Source organism: Orycteropus afer, unplaced genomic scaffold (genome assembly GCF_000298275.1).
Source record: "Orycteropus afer afer isolate SDZICR_OR568_19922 unplaced genomic scaffold, OryAfe1.0 scaffold00025, whole genome shotgun sequence".
Lineage (NCBI taxonomy): Eukaryota > Metazoa > Chordata > Mammalia > Tubulidentata > Orycteropodidae > Orycteropus > Orycteropus afer.
In genome coordinates this window covers 2,950,389-2,971,979 of record NW_006921612.1, presented here as the reverse complement: position 1 = coordinate 2,971,979, position 21,591 = coordinate 2,950,389, and the positions used below count along the sequence as shown (strand labels likewise).

At 42.3% G+C, this 21,591-nt stretch overlaps 1 protein-coding gene across 1 annotated transcript in view; it reads left to right on the top strand.

Annotated features, from left to right (window-relative positions):
* The window catches only part of GREB1 (growth regulating estrogen receptor binding 1), a 125,097-nt gene that overhangs the window by 33,553 nt on the left and 69,953 nt on the right, over nt 1-21,591 (top strand). Inside the window, exons 7-16 of the mRNA XM_007935081.2 lie at nt 2,533-2,646; nt 3,090-3,233; nt 6,856-7,041; nt 10,780-11,130; nt 14,048-14,176; nt 14,915-15,043; nt 15,708-15,905; nt 16,626-16,806; nt 18,232-18,427; nt 20,058-20,194. Coding sequence (XP_007933272.1) covers nt 2,533-2,646; nt 3,090-3,233; nt 6,856-7,041; nt 10,780-11,130; nt 14,048-14,176; nt 14,915-15,043; nt 15,708-15,905; nt 16,626-16,806; nt 18,232-18,427; nt 20,058-20,194 — 1,765 coding nt within the window. The remainder of the gene's footprint in view (nt 1-2,532; nt 2,647-3,089; nt 3,234-6,855; nt 7,042-10,779; nt 11,131-14,047; nt 14,177-14,914; nt 15,044-15,707; nt 15,906-16,625; nt 16,807-18,231; nt 18,428-20,057; nt 20,195-21,591) is intronic.

The window sequence follows — 21,591 nt, the reverse complement described above, 5'->3', positions numbered from 1 at the left end:
CAGGGGTGCTCCAGGACCTGGGCCAGTGACAGCTGCTCCAAAGGCAGCTTGGAGATCAGGTCCTCGGCCCCTGGAGGCATTGAGGGAAAAAACTCATGTCCATCTTGAGGCTGCATCTGTAGGTCTCAGTGTGTGAGGAACTCTTAAAGTGTTGGCAGCCCACTAACAGCTCATAGCAGAGCACCCCAATGTACCACCACATGTCATCATATGTTCTCCCCTCAAACATTTCTGGGGGCATGTAGTCCAGAGTCCCACACATTGTCTTTCTCCTTAGAGGGTGTGCACAGACCAGCTAAAGTCTGCAGTCTTCACCTCACCTCTGAGCCCCAATAGCAGGTTCTCTGACTTAATGTCCCTGTGAATCACCTTCACAGGGCAGTAAGGTCAGGGCATCTACCAGCTCTTGCATTATCATGGCTGTGTGCTGCTCATTGAATCTGTGACTGTTTTGCAGCTGTGTGTGGAGCTCTAGAATCAGATACACCTGCCCTGCGTCATGAAAGTAGTTGTACAGGTTCGGGATATTCAGGCGTTGTAGGTGGGCCTGGATTTCAGTTTTCCTGTGCAGCCGATATCCTAGCCCTTCCTTCTCTATCTGCGACTTGAAAAGGACCTTCAGGGCCACGAGGAAGTGGTTTTCCTGCAGCCGAGTCAGGTACTTTTTGAAGCATTTAGGGTTAACTTACCAGAGTGAGAAAATATCTGTAGTTTTTACGTTAGGACTGAGGCTCAGTTCCCTACCTTTGGTTGTTCAGTGTCATTTTCTAGAGGAGCTGGTGTCTTAGTCTCTGTAGGAGCTCTGCTTTGGCACTTGAGGAAAGATGTTTTGGAGTTGTTCTAAAATGAAATAACAGCAGCCATCTCAAAGATTGCTCTGAGGGTTGAAGGGGCCTCTGTTTGAAAGCTCTTTGTAAATAGTAAAGCGATTGATGTATTTAATTTATTTTCATTTAATCTAAAGAAGGGAATATAGTTTGGGCTTACCTTTGTTGTTGTTGTTATGTGCCGTCGAGTCAGCCCTGACTCATAGCGACCCCTCCTTGGGTTTCCGAGGCAGTATCACTACGGAAGTAGGATTGCCCAACCTTCCTTCCGAGGAGTGGCTGGTGGGTTTGAACCACCAGCCTTCTGGTTAGCAGTCAAGTGCCTTAGCCACTATGCTACCAGAGCTCCTGGCCTTACCTTTAGGAGACTAAAAAGCTAAAGCTGTCAAGCTTCAGTGTGCTTAAAAATCCCTTGTGGTGCTTATTAGTAGTTTTCTGACTTTCATTTCCAGAGATCTGATTCTATGGGTTTGGGGCAGCCTCCAGAAATGAACAGTTTTAACAGGCCCTTAGTGGTTCTGATAAGGAATCCCTGGGTAGTACAAACAGTTAATGATCTTGGCTGTTAAGTCAAAGGTTGGAGGTTCAAGTTCACCCAGAGATTCCTCAAAAGAAAGACCTGATGGTCTACTTCTGATAAATCAGTCATTAAAAGTCCTATAGAGCACCGTTCTACTCTGACACATGCAGGGTCTCCATGAGTCACCATCAACTCAACGGCAACTGGTTTGGTTTTTCTTTTTGAGTTTGGTGGTTCTGATGCAGCTTCTTCTCAGAGCAGAGTTAAAGAAACATTGTTCTTAATCAGTAGGTCTCAACCCTGGTTATGCAGTAGAATCACCAAAGGAGCATCGAGATAATTAGAATGCCTGGGCCCCAACCAGATGCTAGGTATCTGATTTGTGTTGTGATAGCCTGAGGTCCAGATATATTGTTTTAAAAATTTCCCAGGCCAGGATGGAGACCCATAGCTCTAAAGGTAGGGGAAATTTTGTTTCAGATTGATCAAAAAATGTATGCTAACCAGTTCTTGATATTTTGAATAAACCATGTACATAGCTTAAGTCGTGAGCCTACTGTTATCTAGAGTGGGCAGGGATGACTCATTAACAGCAGTGGGTACCAACTTCTGTTCTTGATTTTTTTTTTTGGTCTGAAATTAGCTTTCAGTGGTGGATTGGGAAAGGGAGCACAGGTGAATCAGTATTGCCCTCAAGTGGTGAAACTGTAGTGGTGATTGTGGTGAATAGGGCTCTGCTTGTCAACAGAGAATTTATTTCTCTGTTCTAACTCTTAGAAAATACATTGGGACTTACATATGATGATCACGATGATGATTGTGTGGTTAATGGTAACTACCATTCATTGGGCCTGAGCTTATGCCAGATGCTGCCCTGAGTGCTTTACATATATTATCTTTAGTCCTGGTTGATCCACCTTTCAGAGTAGGTTTTATTATCCCATTGTAAAGAAGCAGTAGCTCAGGCTCAGAAAGATACAGTTTGGATACATGCACAACTTTGGGATGAAACATTTAAAAAACTTGACAGGCTATTTCTTTATGCTTAGATACTTTACTAGGTGCTCAAAATCCATTGTAAAGGTGTGATATTTTTATATCAATAAGTGTTCTCCAACACAGAAGAAAATTTTATAGAAACTCATTCCTAATGACAGCCTAATCCATACTCTGAATGTTGTCTAGGTATCTTACCGAACTCAGGCCCCCCCAAAAAACGCCACAAAGGGTGGTCTCCAGAATCTCCATCAGCTACAGATGGTGGCTACCCCCAGGGTGCTGGCAACAGAGCTAAGTATGGTAAGTGATCACAGCCAGAAATTCATGACTCAAGTGGTGCTGGTGGTGGTGTCGGTGGTGGTGTGTGTAAGGCAGTTTCTAGGGAGGCCAACCTTGGTATAATAAAAGGATCTCTTTCTCATATATTAGAGTTGCTTAACATAGCCTAGGATTCCTTGTATAGTAGTGAGTTCTCTGATCCTAGAGGAGTTTAAAAAAAGGCTTGCTTATCACTTGACAGAGATATTGAAGAAGAAGAAGTTGACTCATTTGGTAGGGAAGGTTGAACTGAGTGAACTTAATGGTATTTTTGACCTTCAGAATCTGATTCCAAGACTTTGGTGCTCTCATGAACAGGAACATGGGTCAGGTTAGCAGATAGGATAGCTGGCCTGATGTTAAGTCTACTAAAGATTGATGCCTCGTTTGATATATTTTATTAACACTCCTTGGTATGTTTCTAGATACTGCAGGCATGTCCTGCATGCCCCAGGTTGGCTTGGTAGGATCAGCATCAGCCACCTTTCCCATTGTGGCCTCGGGAGAACCAGTGTCTGTTCCTGACAACTTGCTGAAAATATGCAAGGCCAAGCCAGTGATATTTAAAGGCAAGTATAGTGGATCGTGGAAGAGAGCCTAAACATATCTGTGAGAAACAGTAAAAAATGAGCCATTGTTCTGAGGAAGAAGCTCCTAAAACTCTTTCCATGGCAATGAAAGAACTAAGCAAAAACAAATCTTTAGTTGAGTGCCTGATCAGATGTCCAGAATTCTAGGGCTTGTTTTCCACAACAACCCAAAGTATAATTATTTCATTTCTTTATTTCCATTTGCTTATTCATTTGCGCATTCATTCATTCACTCAATTTCAAGGGCTCATACTAGGGTAGTAGGCACATGTTAATTAAGCACCAGGGATTTGGAGATGAATAAATCAGTCTTTTGTTTCGAGGAGCTAGGCTTGGTGGGTTGTCCTGTTGTCGCTCAAAGTCACTGGTATTTTCTGACTGAAATCAGACTTGGATTAGGCAAAAATAGCCATGGTTATCATGATAGAGACACAAAACAGTATGAGATTTGTCTTAATTACTTAGTGCTGCCTTAATAGAAATGCTGCAAGTGGATGGCTTTAAAGGACAGAAATTTATTTTGTTCACAGTTCTGGAGTCTAAAAGTCCAATTCAGGGATTTGACTGTGTTGATTCCTTCTATGCACCTCTCTCCTGGTTTTTGGTGGCTGCTGGCAGTCTTTGGCATTCCTGGCTTGTAGATAGGTCCTCACATGTTGTCTGCCTCCCCGCACCCCCACCCCGTGTGTGTCTCTGTGTCTTTTCTGGTCTTTTTATAACTCTGAAGGGATTAGGCTGAGGATCCACCCTGTACTGGTATGACCTCATTAACATAGCAGAGGGAAACTCTATTTCCGAATAGAATCATCTCTACAAGTATAGGGTTTAGGACTCTAATACATATGCTTAGGGGACACAGTTCAATCCACAAGAAGATTTGACCTCTATTTTATGTCAGCGGCCTAAAGTAACCTATGTGAAGCTGTATTTTGACTCAACCAAAGAAAGCCCTTTCTAATGAGCTGGGATACCTTGTCATGGGAAACTGTGTGCAGATTTGGCAGGTCTTATTTGATGAAGCTACTCACCACTATGGTATGCTGGCCTATAGTCACCACACACACATATCATACATGCAGATACTTCTTAAATAAGTTAATACTTGTATATGGTGTCATGCTTGTAGTAATAGGGAAGGTGATAGGAGAGGGCATTTTTTTTTCCCCTAAAATAATTGAAAATGGACAGAGTAGTCAGGAAATAGGGTACAAGTGTGGGTTTTGAACTAGGCATGAGAAAAGACCATTGATTGGGGGGTTCTATTGGGTCCTATGGGATAAAATGAAGGTCAGCATTCATTTGTGCTGCATGTATTCATTGAATGGCCATTACACATCTGTGATTGACCCTGAGAACACAGTTTTGAGAAAACAGAGAAGAGACAAGGCACGGAGCATGGAAGTGTAGGCAGGGGCTTTACTTGCACCTATTGTGAGTCAGGAGATGTCTAGGTGGGAGCCCCACAGACCTGGGTCTGACACCTACCAATCTTAGAATGCAGACTGGTGGAGTCACTAGGCTTGATGTCACCTAGTGCAGTAGGTAATTCCTGGTATCAGTGCTCCCCCTGTCCCCCATGGACCTCCTCCTGTACCAGACCATACAGAATCCTTACTAATGTTTATAATCAATTTTAATCATAGAACAATCTGTGATAAATACAGTTGTAAATTGCTGAAATATAGTATTTCTTATATTGTATGACTACACAAAATTATTTTGTAAAATCTTTCTACATTAAATTACAACATTACAGTATTAGTAACTGAGAGGAAACTTTTTTTTTTCTTCCTTTTCCTTTGATTACTACTTCATTCTCAAAAAGTTATTGATATCTGTTCACAAATACTAATTATCACAATATTGTAGTTAAAACCCAAGACATTTTTATAAAATCAGCAACTATAAAAATAATGAAAACAACAGTGCATGCATGCAGATGAAACCATGTGATTCAAAGGGTCGTTGTAATAATGACAGCTCTGACTGGAGAGCATGAGAAGGTTCAAAAAGAGTAAATTAGTGTAGAATTTTAGCCTTGTAGGTGTATTGATACGTGTAAACTGGGCTTACAAAAAAATGTTTTGTTGTTATAACTAACTACAGGGACATTTTTATAAAATATAATACATTTCTGTCGAAACACTGCACAAACATTTTATAGACAGTCATATTGGTGTCATCCCCTCTGACAGTGTCAGCCCAGAGCAGTCCACACCTGCACACTCTTCTAGTGACATCACTGATTATCCTGTTTATTCCTCAAGTGCACCATGCTTCCTTCTACTGTCTCTGTTTAAGCTGTATGCCCCTCTGTAAACTGCTTGCTGCCCTGACCCCTGTGTCCCCCACTACCTTGTGCCCAAACCCCACCCATGCTTCAAGACCCAACCAGATGCCTTCTTCATGAATCACTCTGTTTTGCTTTTGTCTTAAGCCCCATAACACCTTCTCTGTGCTTCTTTTATGACAAACAGTATGTCCTTCATGTTGCCTCTTGTAAATCATAGTGTTCATGAGCAGTGATAGCCAAACTGTGGTCCCTGAAGTAGCAGAAACAGTATCACTTGGGATCTTGTGAGAGTTGTGAATTCCCAAGTCCTCTACCAGAATCAAAATCAGGCACCAATCCTGCATCAGAAGCTCTGTAGTGGGATCTAGCAATCTGTGTTTCACCAAGCCTTCCAGGGAGTCCTGACCTTGTTCAAATTTGAGAAGCACTTTCTTTGAGGACTTGAACTGTGCTTTAGTCACCAAATTTACCCCAGAGCTTACCATGATGCCTGCACATAGCAAGTCTTCAATACAAACATATTTAATGAATAAGTAGAGTACTTCTGTGTATAAGATACTGTACACATATTTGATGCATTTTATCATCTCAACAAACCAATTAGAATTTGATGTCTTCGCCTCCATTTTAGAGATGCAGAGACTGAGGCTTAAAGAAGTTAAATTTCTAGCTTAAAATCACAAGCTAATGGATGGTGGAGAAGATATTTGAAGCTGGACCTGGGCTATTTGGCTTTTGAGAGTTGTCATAAGAATTAATCTTGTAGCAGTTAGCTTGTCAGGTTCTCTCAACATTCTCAGTCTTCTGGTCCATGATTTACTTTCCTAACTTAGCTTACCAGAGAGTCTTGTGAGGATGCAAGACAGAATAACACACAGTCCTACCTACTTGGAATCAGAGAGGCAAACTGGCAAACAATACAAGGCATACATCCAGATGTTGCACATGAGATAGCCTATTCTATCATTGGTGCCAAAGGAATAAAATCAACAGTGGCTCTTTGGCTTTTGGCAAGTTACTTCTCTCTGGACTTTAGCTTCCTCACCTATAGCATAAGGGGATTGGGGAGAGCCCCTCTCTTTTATAGATTGTTAAGATTCTGTCATTGTAGGGTAACAGGAGGGCAGAGAAGGTGTGCTAGATAAGCAATGGCTGGAAGACAGTGATTTCTTGGAAAAGGGCACTTGAGTTACTCATTTGCAACTTATCGATCTGCTTTAGCTCCCAGCTAATTCCATAAGTGTGTGAGTCACAAGGCTGTGCACAAGGCCAGTTGCCAAGTAAGTCCTGCTGCTGCTTCCTCCATAGGCCATGGGAACTTCCCCTACCTCTGTGGAAACCTGAATGACATTGTTGTAAGTCCTCTCCTGTACACGTGCTACCAGAATTCCCAGTCCATCTCTCGGGCTTATGAGCAATACGGGGCTTCCACAATACAACCTATCTCAGAAGAGATGCAGCTCTTGCTAACTGTCTACTATCTCGTCCAGCTTGGTGAGTGTCTGTTCCATTTACCAGGAACGACTGGTAGAATAATCATTAAAGGTGAGAAATACTAAGTGCCTTTTGAACTAACCATCAGAGTACTCTTGAACACCAATTTGAGCTGTTGGAGATGATATGCAAGGTAATTGTGATGGCATATGCTTCCTCTAGCTTTCCCAAATATAAAATTATGAGCCAGTATGAAGTGACTGCAGTGGTCACCACACTGAGGGCTGTAAAAGGGCTTAAAATAGGTTAAAATCTATAGAGAGTAATTGAAAAATTAGTTTACCTGCCATTCTAGGCACTGAGAATATAGCAAGGAAGAAAGCAAGGACACTTCCAACAAGGAAAGTGAGAGAGAAATACAGCAGGATAAGGGTAGAGTGTATGTGTTTATGTATGTATGTAGGGTTGACTTAGGGTAATCAAGAAAGGCCCCTGTGAGGAGGTGACATTTGAGCAGAAGCCTGAAAGATGAAAGGAGCCAGCTTTATGAAGATCTGTGGAAGGCAGGAAAGGACAAGAAGGCTGTGAGGTGGGAAGGAACATGGAATGTCCCAGGATTAGGTTGACTGCAGCAGAGTGAGAAAGGGCAGCAGTGAAATGAGGGGTGGCCAGAGAGTGGGCAAGGTCTTAGGCTGTGGTAAAGAAGTTAATTGGACTTTAGATACATTGAGAAGCTACTGGGATATTTTTAAACAAGGGATTGATGGGCTCTGATTTTTTCTTTGAAAAGACCGCATTGGCTGTGGTTGTGGGATCAGGCTGCAGGACAGTAGCAGGAGCTGGGCTGTTTCAGTCTTCCTGGTGAGAGGTGATGGTAGCTTGGGCCACTTAAGGTCACATGAGAGAGTACTGGAGTACATTTTTAAGATAATGATGATGGGCTGTTTGTCTGAGGGAGGTGATGGACAGATGAGGTGAGTGATAGAGCTAAAGGATGAGCAAGAGTTTTGTCAGCTTCAAGTTTGAGATGCCCATTGGGTGGCCACATAAGGTATGTTGAGAATTTCAATAGATAGGTCTTAAGCCTAGGGGAAAGGTTGGGGCTGTTTAGGAGACAATTCACTTAGAGATGATATATATTAAAGCTGTGAGAATAAGTGAGATCAACTGGAGAGTGATTATGGATGGAGGAAATGCCAGTGTTTGAGTCCTGGGAACTTGTCAACAGTTAAGAAATCATAAGAGAAGGAGGAACCAGAGGAGCAAACTGAGATGGAGCAGCCAGTGAGGCAGGAAGAGAGCTGAGAGAGCTGCTGCTTAGAACAGTCAGGAATCCAGGGAACATCCTTGATCCTAACCCTTCTTGTTCTCTCTCTGTCTCTGTTCTGCTCTCTTATCGTTTCCTTCTCTCCCTTTTCTCTCTCTCTCCTGCGGCTGCTTTCTGACTCTGTTGTTTTCTCTTACTGTTTGTTACGAATTATATCCAATTTGTCAGTCAGTCTTGCTGGCTCTGCCTCCAAATACCTCCCCATTCAAATCTCTTATTATTTTCTACACCATTGTCAATCTAGTTCAGGGCAACATACTTGCCCTCTAGTTTCCACATCTATTAAAAATGCTCAGAACCCTCCGATGGTTTACTCATTCAAACTCATTCGAGGTCCCAAGTGATCCAGCCCTGCTTCCCACTCCAACCTCTTAACCCTGCCACTTCCTGCCTCTGTTTCCTCTGCCTCAGCCACTCTGTCCTTCCTGAGCTCACGAATCTTGGGCGCACCCACAGATTTTGCACTTTATATTCCTTTCATGTGAAATACTCCTGCCCAAGACACTTGCATGATTTGCTTCCTCCATTTGAGTTTCAGTTCACGTATCACCCCCTCACAGCTTTTTCATCATTGTAACTAAGACAGCATTCCTCATCAGTCCCCTTCATCTCTCTATCCTATTACCTGTCATCTTGTCCTTTAGAGTACTGCCAGTCCCTGAAATTATATGTGTATTTGTTTTATTCCCCAAGATTAGAACATTTTATCTGTCTTGTTCACTTCTGTATATCCAACAGCATCTGCAGTAAAAAGTAGACACTCGGGAAGTCTATGTTGAATGAATGGATAGATGTTGACAGAGAAACTGGTGGAAAACAAGTGTTTCCATGAGAAGGAATAGTCCACTATGTCACTGTGTCTGAGAGGTTGAGCGAATACTGGTCATTGACCACTGGGGCTTGTCATATGTAAGTGATCAGTGACCTTGGTGAGTGGTTAAGGGGAGAGTGGAGACAAATGCCTTATTGGTGTGGATTGCAAAGGATAAGAGATGAAGAAACGAATTTGGTGAATGTGGACGACTCTCTCAAGGAGATTTGCTAGGTGATAGTTATTCTGGAAAGGGAACATTTTTAAAGATGGGAGATACAGCAGTTAGTCAAATACAATTCTGTCATGGTTCGTTGAGTGGGAGGTATTAACCCCATTTTACAGTTCAGGAAACTATATAATAAGGTAGCTCAGGGTTATGCAGATTTTGCTGTGCTAAGCTGGATTGGAATGTGTCTTCTAAATCAAAGTCTAGTGCTCTTTTCTCTAGCTCACCCAAATATAAATTTAGACATCTAAGCCAGACTATACATAAAAGAAAATACTTGTAGGAAACATGATGGAAAATACTGTCTCACTAGTCATCAGAGAAATACAAATTAGAGTACCAGTTGAGGAAAGTTTTAATCAATTAAATTAATGAAATAACCCAAATGGTAGTATCTAGTATCCACTGCTGTTAAGAGTTCAGTAAAACAAGAATTATCATGCATTAATGTAGTGGCAAACTGTTACGTTGAGGGCCTTTGGAAACAATCTGATGATATGTGTTAGTTGGCTCTATAAGCCCGCTTTTGAAAATGTAGGCTGAGGAAGTAATTCTCTACACATAAAGATGTGTCCTGCAGAGCTATTTGCTTGGAAACAACACAATTTTTATGTAAATTACAGCACCTCCATATGATGTAATATGTATGTAACAGTGCTATGTATGAAGACTATAAATAGCATGAAAACATGATAATGGTGGAATGGCAAGGAAAAAAGACAAGACCCAAAGTTGTATGCTCACACTTACTGTTGTTTCTCGGTGCTGTCGAGTTGGTTTTGACTCTTGGTGACGCTATGTACAACAGAGTGAAGCATTGCTGAGTCCGGCAGCATCCTCACAGTTGTTGGTATACATGACCCCATTGTTGCAGCCACTGTGTCTCATTGAGTGTGTTCCTCTTTTTCCCTGACCCTGTACATTACCAAGCATGATATCCTTCTGCAGGGACTGGTCCCTCCTGACAATGTGACTAAAGTGTAAGAGGCAAAGTCTTGCCATCCTTGCTTCTAAGGAACATTTTGGTTGGATGTGCAACACATAAACCACCACAGTACAAAAAGGCAGATGGGTGGTGGCAAAATCACTCCAGGTATTTAAAACCAGTGTATGATAAACAAGACTGAGAAACACCAGAATAGTTGTGGTTCTGTTAGTATGGTGAGATTATGGCTGCTTTTATATCTTCCTATGTTTTTCATCCATCAGTTGTTAGTTACCTGTGGAGTAGATTCTGACTCATGGTGACCCCATTTGTGCTACTTAGAGACTCCTGTAATACCGTTTTAACATTTATCACTTAGATTGTGTTATTTTAAAATTAACTCACACATAGTCCCCCAAAAATGCTCCATTGTGTATGTAGAAGGCCAGCTGTGCCAGCCAGGTTGAGCAGGTCCTGAAGCATTTTCTGTTCTCATTGTTTGCCAGCGGCCGACCAGGTGCCCCTGATGGAGGACCTGGAGCAGATCTTCATGCGCTCCTGGCGCGAGTCACACCTGACTGAGATCCGACAGTACCAGCAGGCACCTCCTCAGCCTTTCCCACCAGCACCTGGCACTGTGGCCCCCGTGACCTCCGCACAACTTCCCTGGCTGGCTGGCCTCGCAGCCAGCTCCTGCAACGACAGCGTGCACATCATTGAGTGTACCTACTCCCTGGCCGAGGGCCTCTCCGAGATGTTCAGACTGCTCATTGAAGGCAAGCTTGCTAAGACCAACTACGTGGTGATCATTTGTGCCTGCCGGAACTCGGCCATCGACTCCTGCATTGCAGTTACCGGTGAGTCCTGGGCCAGATCCTCTTGGCCTGTGGTAAACCAGCTGTATTTTTCTCTGAATCTCTCACCTTTATAGTTCTTTCACCTCTTGCTTCTGCTGGCCTGAAGTTTTCAGTAGTGATAGCCCTCTTCAGAAAGGTGCCTTGGGCCCTTGATGCAAGCCCTGTATATTATGCTCAATAAAAATTTCATTGCTATTTTAAATGGCAAGTTTAGCAGTTCGCATTTCTTCCCTTGGAAGATTGGAATCAGATTTGGAGTCTAAGTCCAAAATAAAAAAAAACCAAGCCAGTTTCTGTGGAGACTCTGACTCACGGCAACCCCCCGTGTGCCAGAGTAGACCTATGCTCCACAGGGCATGTTTTTTAAAGTAGGTTGCCAGGCTTTTCTTCTGAGGCACCTCTGAGTGGACTTGAACTTCCAACCTTTTGGTTAACAGCCGAGTGTGTTAACCATTTGCACCACCCAGGAATGCCAGAATCTAGAAGAGCTGATTTAAAACTTGGTTCTACCATGCACCTGGCTGTATTGACTCTGACCCTCAGTTGATTCAACTATAAAATGGAGATAAAAATAATAATCTGATTGTGTTGTGTGGATTAATGAGATAATTAACTAATTACTTATAAAAAATACTTATTGAAGCCCTACTATGTAATAGCCTTTGTTCTGGGTGCTGGGGATACAGGAGTGAACACAATTGAATCCCTTTTTTTCTCCTACTTCTGTCCTAGAGAGGAAAACAGAAAGCAAACAAGCAATCATTTAATGTATCAGGCAGCAAGTGCAGTGACAAAGTATAGTTCAGGGAAAAGGGATGGAGAATTAGAGTTGTTGTTGTTGTTATGTGCCATCGAGTCAGACCCGATTCATAGCAACCCCTCCTTGGGCTTCCAAGGCAGTATCACTACAGAAGTAGATTGCCCCATCTTCCTTCTGAGGAGTGGCTAGTGGGTTTGAACCACTAGCCTTCTGGTTAGCAGTCAAGTGCCTTAGCCCCTACTTCTGTTCTAGAGAGGAAAACAGAAAGCAAACAAGTAATCATTTAATGTATCAGGCGGCAAGTGCAGTGACAAAGTATAGTTCAGGGAAAAGGGATGGAGAATTAGAGTTAGGGGATGCCATTTTATAAGCGAGTCAAGGGCACCTCTGTGAGATGACATTAGAATGAACAGCTGAGGAAAATGAGGAAGCAAACCATGCAGACATTGGGGCAATGGCAGGGTTCCCCAAGACTATGTGGGGCATGCTGGAGGAACAGCAGGAAGCCCAGAGCAGAGGACAGAGCTATGCAGAATCTTGGAGACTATAAGAACTTTTGCATTTTCTCTAGTGAGACAAAGGAGCTCTGGTGGTGCAGTGCCTAAGGCATTTGACTGCTAACCAGAAGGTTGGCAGTTCAAACCCACCAGCCATTACGCAGAAGGAAGATGGGCAATCTACTTCTGTAAAGATTTATTGCCTCAGAAACCCAATGGGGGTTGCCATGAGTCAGAATCAACTCAGTGGCACTGGGTTTGGTTTGGTTTTGGTCTAGTGAGACTGGAAGCTATTGGAGAGTTTTGAGCAGAGAAGGGACAGAATCTGACTGTTTTTTGAAGGATTTCCCCATTTGTATGGAGAACAGACTGGTGAAGAATTAACTGGGGAAATCTGGTGTCCAACTGGGAGGCTGTTGATTTAGTCCAGGCCTGGTGGTGTGTTAAGGAGCTCTGGTGGTGCAGTGCCTAAGGTATTTGACTGCTAACCAGAAGGTTGGTGGTTCAAACCCAATAGCCACTCTCAGAAGGAAGATTGGACAATCTACTTCCATAAAGATTTACTGCCTTGGAAACCTAGTGGGGGTCACTGTGAGTTGGAATCGACTCAATGGCAGTGAGTTTGAGTTTCTGAGTGTGTTGTCAGTGTTTCACTTCTCCATAAATGTCAGACCATATTCAGTCCATTGTACTTGGTTTCCAGGCTGCCTGTCACTTTGCTGGTATCTGTTGGCTGAACCTGAATTTGTAAATTACTGTCCACATTCAGGTTGTGTTTTCAAATCAAGTTTTATTAAGCCAAATCCACAGCCGTTGGTGAAGACATCCCTAGCAGATTTACAGGGTCAATGCATGTGGGAGACACAGCCATCTTGTGCTCAGTGGTGGCTATGGTGGGGCTGTGGCTATTAGTCAGAATTTTAACTCATCCTTCTTAACACTTTTGCATATACCTATGGATCTTCACAGGTCAGTCGACAAATTTCAGAGAATTTTTAGTCAATCAGAAAACTCATTTTTTTTTTAACCCTTTAAAAGTAAGACAAAACAGGTGTTGTATATTTTAAACCTGAATTTTTAAAATTTATTTAAAATTTATTGTAAAAGTGCATATTGTTACTGTACAGTATTTCAAATGCCTTTTGGTATTCTTTGATCCTAAACATGTTCTGTGTTTTTCCTAAATTCTTTACCTTGGTTTTAGTAATTTATTCAGCAATAAAGCTATAGCCTCTGCTGTGCCAGACATCATGTTAAACATTTTATAAACGTTGTCCTGTTTAGTCCTCACAGCAGTCTTGGCCTGTGAGATAGATACTGCTATTACCTATGTATTCCAGATGAGGAAACTGAGTCTAGAAGGGTTAAGTAGCTCATCGTGGATTATAAAGCTAGTAAGTGGGAGAAATAGGTTCTCTGGCTTTTATCTAGGTGATATTGGCCTTTATTAGTCAAAATAATCATTATCTTAATGGTTAAGTTGGGACAGGATGGTGTCTGCCATTCATTCATTGAACAAACGTTTCTTGAACAGCTCTTATTTGCCAGCCATGGTGCTGGGCTCTGGGACTAGAGAGATAAAGGCACAGACCCCGCCACTGAGGAGCTCACTCATTATTCTAAGTGAAGGGGCCAGTGAAATTTGTTGTTTGTTTTCCAGGAAAATACCAAGCCCGCATTCTTTCTGAGAGCCTTCTCACCCCTGCCGAGTACCAGAAAGAAGTCAATTACGAGCTGGTGACTGGGAAAGTGGACTCTTTGGGGGCTTTTTTTAGCACTCTCTGCCCAGGTAGGCTTGTAGTAAAGCAGTTGCAGATTCCTAAATTACTAAGACAGAAATTAACAAAAGGGAGAGGTCATCTCTGATCCCATATCCATGGACCTGTTGAGGCTGACCTTGAATTAAATGCAGTGCAGTCCCTCTGTTCTATTCCTTTGCCTTTATGTACCACTTTTTTCTGGAGGATGAGGAGTAATTTCTGACTGGCAGTCTCTTTGTACTCTGGCTGTCAGAATCTCCTAGATGGGGGCTTTGTGGCTTCTGACTTGATATGTGTATGAGGTCCTTGTGCCTGGCTCTCCCTACCTCTCTAACCTATCTGCTACTGCTCCCTACCCACCCCCCCCGTTCTGAATTCCTTGAAGCTCCTCACTGAGAAAGTCTCATTCCATGTGTCCTGTGCACAAGTTCTTTCTTTGCCTGACTACTCACCCCTGAAGACTCATCTCATTTATTCCCAGAAAAACTTTGCTGACCCTTCTCTCTCCAGGATGGGCTTGGGACCCTTCTTCTCTGTCTCTTAGCATGTTACTCTTTCTTCTGTCGTTGTATGCAGTATGATTTGCTTTGTTAATATACTTGTCTTACTAAATTATGAACTCCTTGACAGGATGGGCCGTATCTTTCTTATCTCTGGTACTCAGACCTCAGGACAGTGCTTGACACATAGTAGATGTTCCATGGGTGTTTGCTGAATTTAAATGAGATGCAAAACACATTTCTGCTTATTCTCTCTGTTTTGGGTAGAGGGCGACATTGACATTTTGCTGGACAGATTTTATCAGGAAAATCAAGGCCATATTTCTTCCTCACTTGCTGCCTCCTCTGTCACTAAACCAGCATCCCTGGATGTCAGCGGGGTACCAGTGTGCACAAGTGAGTAATGAGAAGATGCTTAGCACTGGGGATCTTGGTGGGGTGGGGCAGCTTCCAAGGGCCTCCAGGAGCTGTGAGGAAGCTATGCTAGAGGTTTATCCAGAAGGGAGGGCAGCTCCTTAGCATCAAAGTAGACCTAATATGGTATTTCAGTTTTAGTTTTTAATGATAATTTCATTGTATCCTGATATGTATGTTTGTATACTTGAGATAGTATATTTCTCTCTGTGGATTTCTGGCTTGATACCACATTGTTGAAATTTTTATTTATACTAAGTTGCCAAAGAGCTGTGATAATCTTCTTCTCTACCTGAGGACTTGTAGCCCTCTTCCAGCATCCAATCTTATATCATCCTCTCTGGACGGCTGTCCTTGTTTCCTCCAAGCAGAGGAGGCCACGGTGTCCTCTATGTTCATAGAGTGCTTTCTTCATACCTTTGTTATTAAATGAAGAAACATGCAAAAATGCTGTGTATAACAACACACCGTAGCCACTCAATAAAGGCTAGTTTTTCTTTCCCTTCCTTTAGTCACTTTAGAATGTGTCACTAGCCCGGGGATTCCCTAGCTGGGTTTTGCCTGTGTAGAATGTGTGGCCTGGCAGATATAGGCCAGGAGCTGTCTGCTCTCTTGGCTTATCACATACTACGGGCTCTGGTTCCAGGCTACAATCTGGAGCCACATGGTGTCCGGCCCTTCCAGCTGGCAGTGGCCCAGAAGCTCCTCTCCCATGTGTGCTCAATCGCTGACTCCAGCACCCAAAACCTGGATTTAGGATCCTTTGAGAAAGTTGACTTTCTGATTTGTATTCCACCCTCAGAAGTGACCTACCAGCAGACCTTGTTCCATGTCTGGCATTCAGGTATGTGGCCTTTCAGGGGCAGGTTTTCAGTCTTGTGTGTAGAAGCTTTGATCCATCTAAATTTAGATTTGGGTTTTACATTATTCTTTGTTTCTAAAGTAGATAGGGCCAGTGTTATTATCTCCATTTTGTAGATCATGAAACTGATGTTCAGAGACTAATAATGCCCAAGATTTTATAATCTGTAAAAGGGAGAACCATGGCTTGTATTTTTACTGTCACATTCTGGTTGACACTTTAACTTTGTTAATATATATTTGTCTCCAACTTAATACACTTTCCTTCTTCTTTCAAGGGGATTGTTATTTGAACATATAAAATGCACAGAGCAAATGCCTGTGCTCAAAAGATTAACTCTATTGTGGTATCATGTGAGGCTGTGTGACATTGAGGCTTGGAGATGATTTGGCTGGATGGAGGAATTTTTCCCTTTCCTTCAGTCATACCACCTCTGGGATCAGCTGCTTCATGAAGCCAGCTTTGCTGGTCCCCACCCCAGCTGTGGAGCAAGCCTGCCTCTGTATCTCAGTATCCCATATGTAAAAGTTAAATGATAGTCATTTGTGTATGAGTCTGACTCCCAGGCTTGTCCATGTCTCATTCATCTCTGTTGCCCTAGGGCCTAGCACAACACCTGGTATGTAGGAGATGTTTATCAAGTGTCTGTTGAGTAAAAGTGGCAATGCTTGAAGTTACTGAATTATTTTCACTTTGTTGCAGGGGTTTTACTGGAGCTTGGCTTGGAGAAGGAGCACATGACCAAGCAGAGAGTAGAACAGTATGTTTTGAAGCTAGATGCGGAGGCTCAGACAAAATTTAAGGCCTTTCTGCAAAACTCCTTTCAGAATCCGCATACACTCTTTGTCCTAATCCACGACCATGCCCACTGGGATCTTGTGAGGTTAGAGTGACTTGGTATATGACAAGGTTGACATTTTCCTTCTTTGAAATAATATATATGGATGAGGCTTGGGGCTCTGGGGTCAGGTCTTAAAAAGATCAGTTACATTAGGGGTTTGGTATTTGCAAGCAGATACCATGGATGTTTTCAGAATTTTAGAGCTGGAATTTACCTCAGGAGTATCTCCTGTGACCCCTGAAATCTACCATTATGAAAACTAAGAGCCAGAGAAAGGAAGCGTCTCACTCAAAAGTCATGGGGCAGGATAGGAGTAGGAGGGTGTTAGTGACAGGACCCCGCCTAGAACTAAGACCCCTGAATTCCAGCCTCTTTTTTCTGTGCCCTTCTCAGCAACAAAGGAGCCATGCTGATATCGAGAAAGGATCCTGACAATGTGTAGCTCACCCCAGACCCCTCCCTGATTGAGGCTACCATCAGCTTTTAGTGTCATGCCTCTCTCCAGGGGCTAATTTTACTTACTCAATTAAAATGAATATAAATCTAGATGAATTTCCAATGGTGTCAAGTCAGGAGTCTGGCAGGATTTCCCAGTTGTTTACGGTGAGACTGGCCATGGGGTGTGGGTTCAAATATTACCACTGAGACAGATGAGGAAAAGCCGTAAACACAGGAGGGTAGCAGGATGATGGGGCCAGATCAAGCAGGAAGGCTTTGATTTATCACAGATTCATAAAAGTTTAAGACTGGCCAGGGCCTTAAAGATCACCTAGAAAAGGGGTTTACAGTCTAGGGTCCATGTATGGGCTTAGGGGAGTTTGAACATCCTGAAATGACATAAAAGCTAATATTGTGACTGTTAACTTTGAGGGTAGTTTCCCAGAGTGATTACCTGCCCCCTTAAAAGGTTAAGCACTGATTTGTCCTATTCCCTAGATTTACAGAAGATTAAGCTGAGACCATTATGCCACAAAAAGAGAGATCCTCTGTCCAGAAGACTTCCCATTCCTTCACTGCAACCCCTTTAATTTAGCATAGATTTTAACACTGTGTCTTCTCTGGATCATTTCAAGGTCAGACAGACATTAGGGAAAAGAATTTAAAGAGACAAATACACAATCAGATTGGACTAAAGGAGAAAAGGTGATTCATTGAACACTCTTGGTTCAGAATCACTGTACTAAAGGAGTAGATGGATTATGTATCTTTAAGCAATCTTCTATAATAACTGTTCCCCCAGCCAAGTTTTTAATAAGTAATGGTTATCAGAGTAGTCCCTGATAAGTACTGGAAGTTCAGTCGTGTCTCCCCACCCCTCAATTTATGGGCAGAGCCATAAGCTTCACTTTTTGGCACAGTTGGGGTGGGTGTAGTTATAAATTTATTCAGCTGTTTTATCCTTGTAAAATTAGAGAACAGTGTTAGGAACTTCCCTCATTGTTTCTTCTCCCACTTTTCCTCCCTCAGTAGTGCTGTTCATAATCTCTATTCTCAAAGTGACCCAGCTGTGGGATTGGTGGACAGATTGCTCAACTGCAGGGAGGTGAAGGAGGCCCCCAACATCGTGACACTTCATGTGACTTCCTTCCCATATGCTCTACAGACACAACACACCCTCATAAGCCCGTACAACGAGATCCACTGGCCTGCCTCCTACAATAATGTGAGTGCCCCTGGACTGGTGGGTCATAATTTAGCAATGACCCTTGAATATGGAGAAATTTTATTTCTTAACTAACTGGTATAAACCCCTGGCCATTGAGCCAGTTCCGACTCATAGCAATACCCTTTGGGTTTCCAAGACTGTAAATCTTTACAGGAGTAGATTGTCTCATCTTCCTCCCATGGAGCAGCTGGTGGGTTTGAACTGTTGACCTTTTGGTAAGCAGCCAGATGTCTTACCCACTGTGCCACCAGAGGGTTTAAGTGGATTCCAGCTCCTTGGATCTTTGATGCAACCCAGCAATAGATTTAAACCTTTCTTGATGCCCTTGGAAACCTTCCTGATATGTATCAGTTGGCTCCCCCATCTTAGGAAGTACAATGCAGTGGAGTTGGTTTGGTATTTTCTCCAGGGACTGAAGCTCTCCGGCCTTCTGAGCAGCGTTCCCATGATATTGTTCTCATGGTATTGGATAAAGATGTTTAAGATAGAGCCCTTGAGGGCTGTGGGGATTTGTGCTCCATATGGAATGACTCCAAGTTTGTTCATAAGCCTCAGAAATGTTCTTATTTTTCCCATCCCCACAATCTTCAGCAGTTTGGTACAAAATTTCCTTCCTCAAACCAAACATACATCCTCGAAGGCTGGTGAGTTTTATTTTAGTTTATCACTTGCCATTTTCTTATCAAAATAGGAGATCAAAACAGTTCTGATAATTTGAGAATTCCAGGTAGTTGAATAAGCAAACATAAATTGCTGGACTTTTGGGGTGCCTCAGAGTCATCTGAGGAGTTCTTTAAAATTCTGATGCCTGACCCCAGTCCTGTAGATTCAGAATCAATAACAATAATAATGATGTAATAATAATATTAATAATAACATTTATGGAGTCGTTACTGTGTGCCAAGCACTGTTCTAAGTGCTTTATGCATGTGAACTCATCCAAGAGGTGAGTGCTAGGTTGATTTCTATTTTGTAAATGGGAAAATGAGGCTGTGGAGGGGAAGAGGTCTTGCAGCTAGAAAGTGGTAGAGCCAGGACTTAACCTAGGTTGTCTGGTTCCACTGCCCTCATGCTCTTTGTGGGGAAGTCCAGGCCCTTGTATTTTTAACAGCCTCCAACTTTACTCAAATTCCAGAGCATGGAGTTTGAGAAGCATTGATAGTAGTTTAGGAGGAATTTATTATCAATGTGAGTAAAATTAGTTAGATAAATGTATGTTTCTATTAATTTTAGTAGCAACTAAATGCATGGTTGATTTGCATATGCCTAAAATCAGCTTAGAATTGTGGAAAGAAGCAATGTTAACAAAGAAAATTGTATTATTATTATTTTTGTTTTTTTTAAAGAAAAAAATGAGATTGGGTTTCTTCTTGATGAAGACATTGGGACCAAATGTCTTTAAACATTGGGAAAATTCTTGACTAATGGGAATAAATTATCAGTGTGGGGTGCTTTTTGCTCTGGATCAGGAGATGAGGAAAATTTGTGAAATGCCATAAAAGGAACTGCATAGTTAGGACAGTACAGACCAAGATGCCAATCTGAGTCACCAGCATACCTGACATGTGAACCTTCTACTGCCCTTGTGAACGCAATGTTGAGTGACTGATGCTCTTATCTCTTTTAGGGAGTGGACTTGTATCATGAAAATAAGAAGTACTTTGGGCTGTCAGAATTTATTGAATCCACCCTTTCAGGACACAGCCTCCCCTTGCTCAGATACGATAGTTCTTTTGAGGCCATGGTCACCGCATTAGGAAAAAGGTACACTTCTCTCTCTGACATTACTAAAAATGCTTGGTAGCTTAAAGTACAAGCTGAGGTGCCTGCAGCCAGCTAGAGAATTCCAGGAAAGGAGTTTGCCTCCCTTCCTTCCTGGGTGACTCAGTCTCCCCATTAAGGGGACCCTGATTTATTTCTTGTCCTATGTTTGAATTACTTTATGTTAGTGATGTCCTTGTCATGCTGTTGCTCCAGGAAATTTTAGAGATGAGAAAACACAAAAATATGCTGGAATGAGGAATTATGTGTTTAAGAATCAAAGGAGGTGAAGAAAATGGGAAGTAAAATACCAAAAGGTCTAACCAAGGTCTAACCAAAACAACCAAACCACACCCACTGCCATTGAGTCCATTCTGACTCATAGTGATCTCCATTGGGATGCCAATGATGTAAATCTTTATGGAAATAGATTGCTTCCTGTTCCTTCTGCAGAGCAGCTGGTAGGTTTGAACCTCTGACCTTGGGGTTTGCAGCCAAATGCCTTACCCACTATACCACCAGAGCTCCTTAAAAGGTCTAAAGGAAATGGTAATAACCATAACCAAAAATAAATAAATAAATAAATCCTACTGCCATCAAGTCAATTCTGACCCATAGCCACTATGGGGCAGAGTAGAACTGCTCCATAGGATTTCTAAGCTGTAATCTTTATGGAAGCAGACTGCCTCATCTTTCTCCTGCAGAGTGGCTGATGGGTTTGAACTGCTAACCTTTTGGTTAACATCTGAATGCTTTAACCACTACACCACTGGAACTCCTTAGTAATAACCATGATAGGCTTCCTTTTTTATTTCTTCCACATATCATCTATTGAGTGCTCGTTTTGTGCCGTATATTGTTCCAAGAATTTTACTTTCATTATCTTAGTCCTCACAACCACCCTGAGTACATTGCCATTATTCCTATTTTGCAAATGAAGAAACTGAAGCACAGAGAGGCCTAGTGACTTTCTCAGGCCACAAATCTAGCAAGTGACAAAACTGATATGAACCAAGTCTGAGTCCAGAGCTTACCCTTTTAACCCTCTACAAAAAGACCTGTGACAGAGATAATGATGCTGCCATTTTGCAGATGAGGAAACTGAGGCTTGGAGAGGTTGAGTAATTGCCGACATCCACACAGTTATATATTGTAAAGCCAAGTCAAGACCATCTAATGCAAAACAAAATGAGTGACTCTGCCACTAATTGTTGGTGTAACCTGAGTTCTGCCACCTGTCACTGCAGAGGATTAAAGTAGAATGTGTTTCTCAAGCTGTGTTCTAAGAAACATTGCTTTGACTGCATACTAATTGTTGTTAAGCCAGAAAGGGTTCCATGGTCAAATATGTTTGAAAGGTTTTACATTTAACAAAAGGATTTCTTTACTATGAGAGTTCT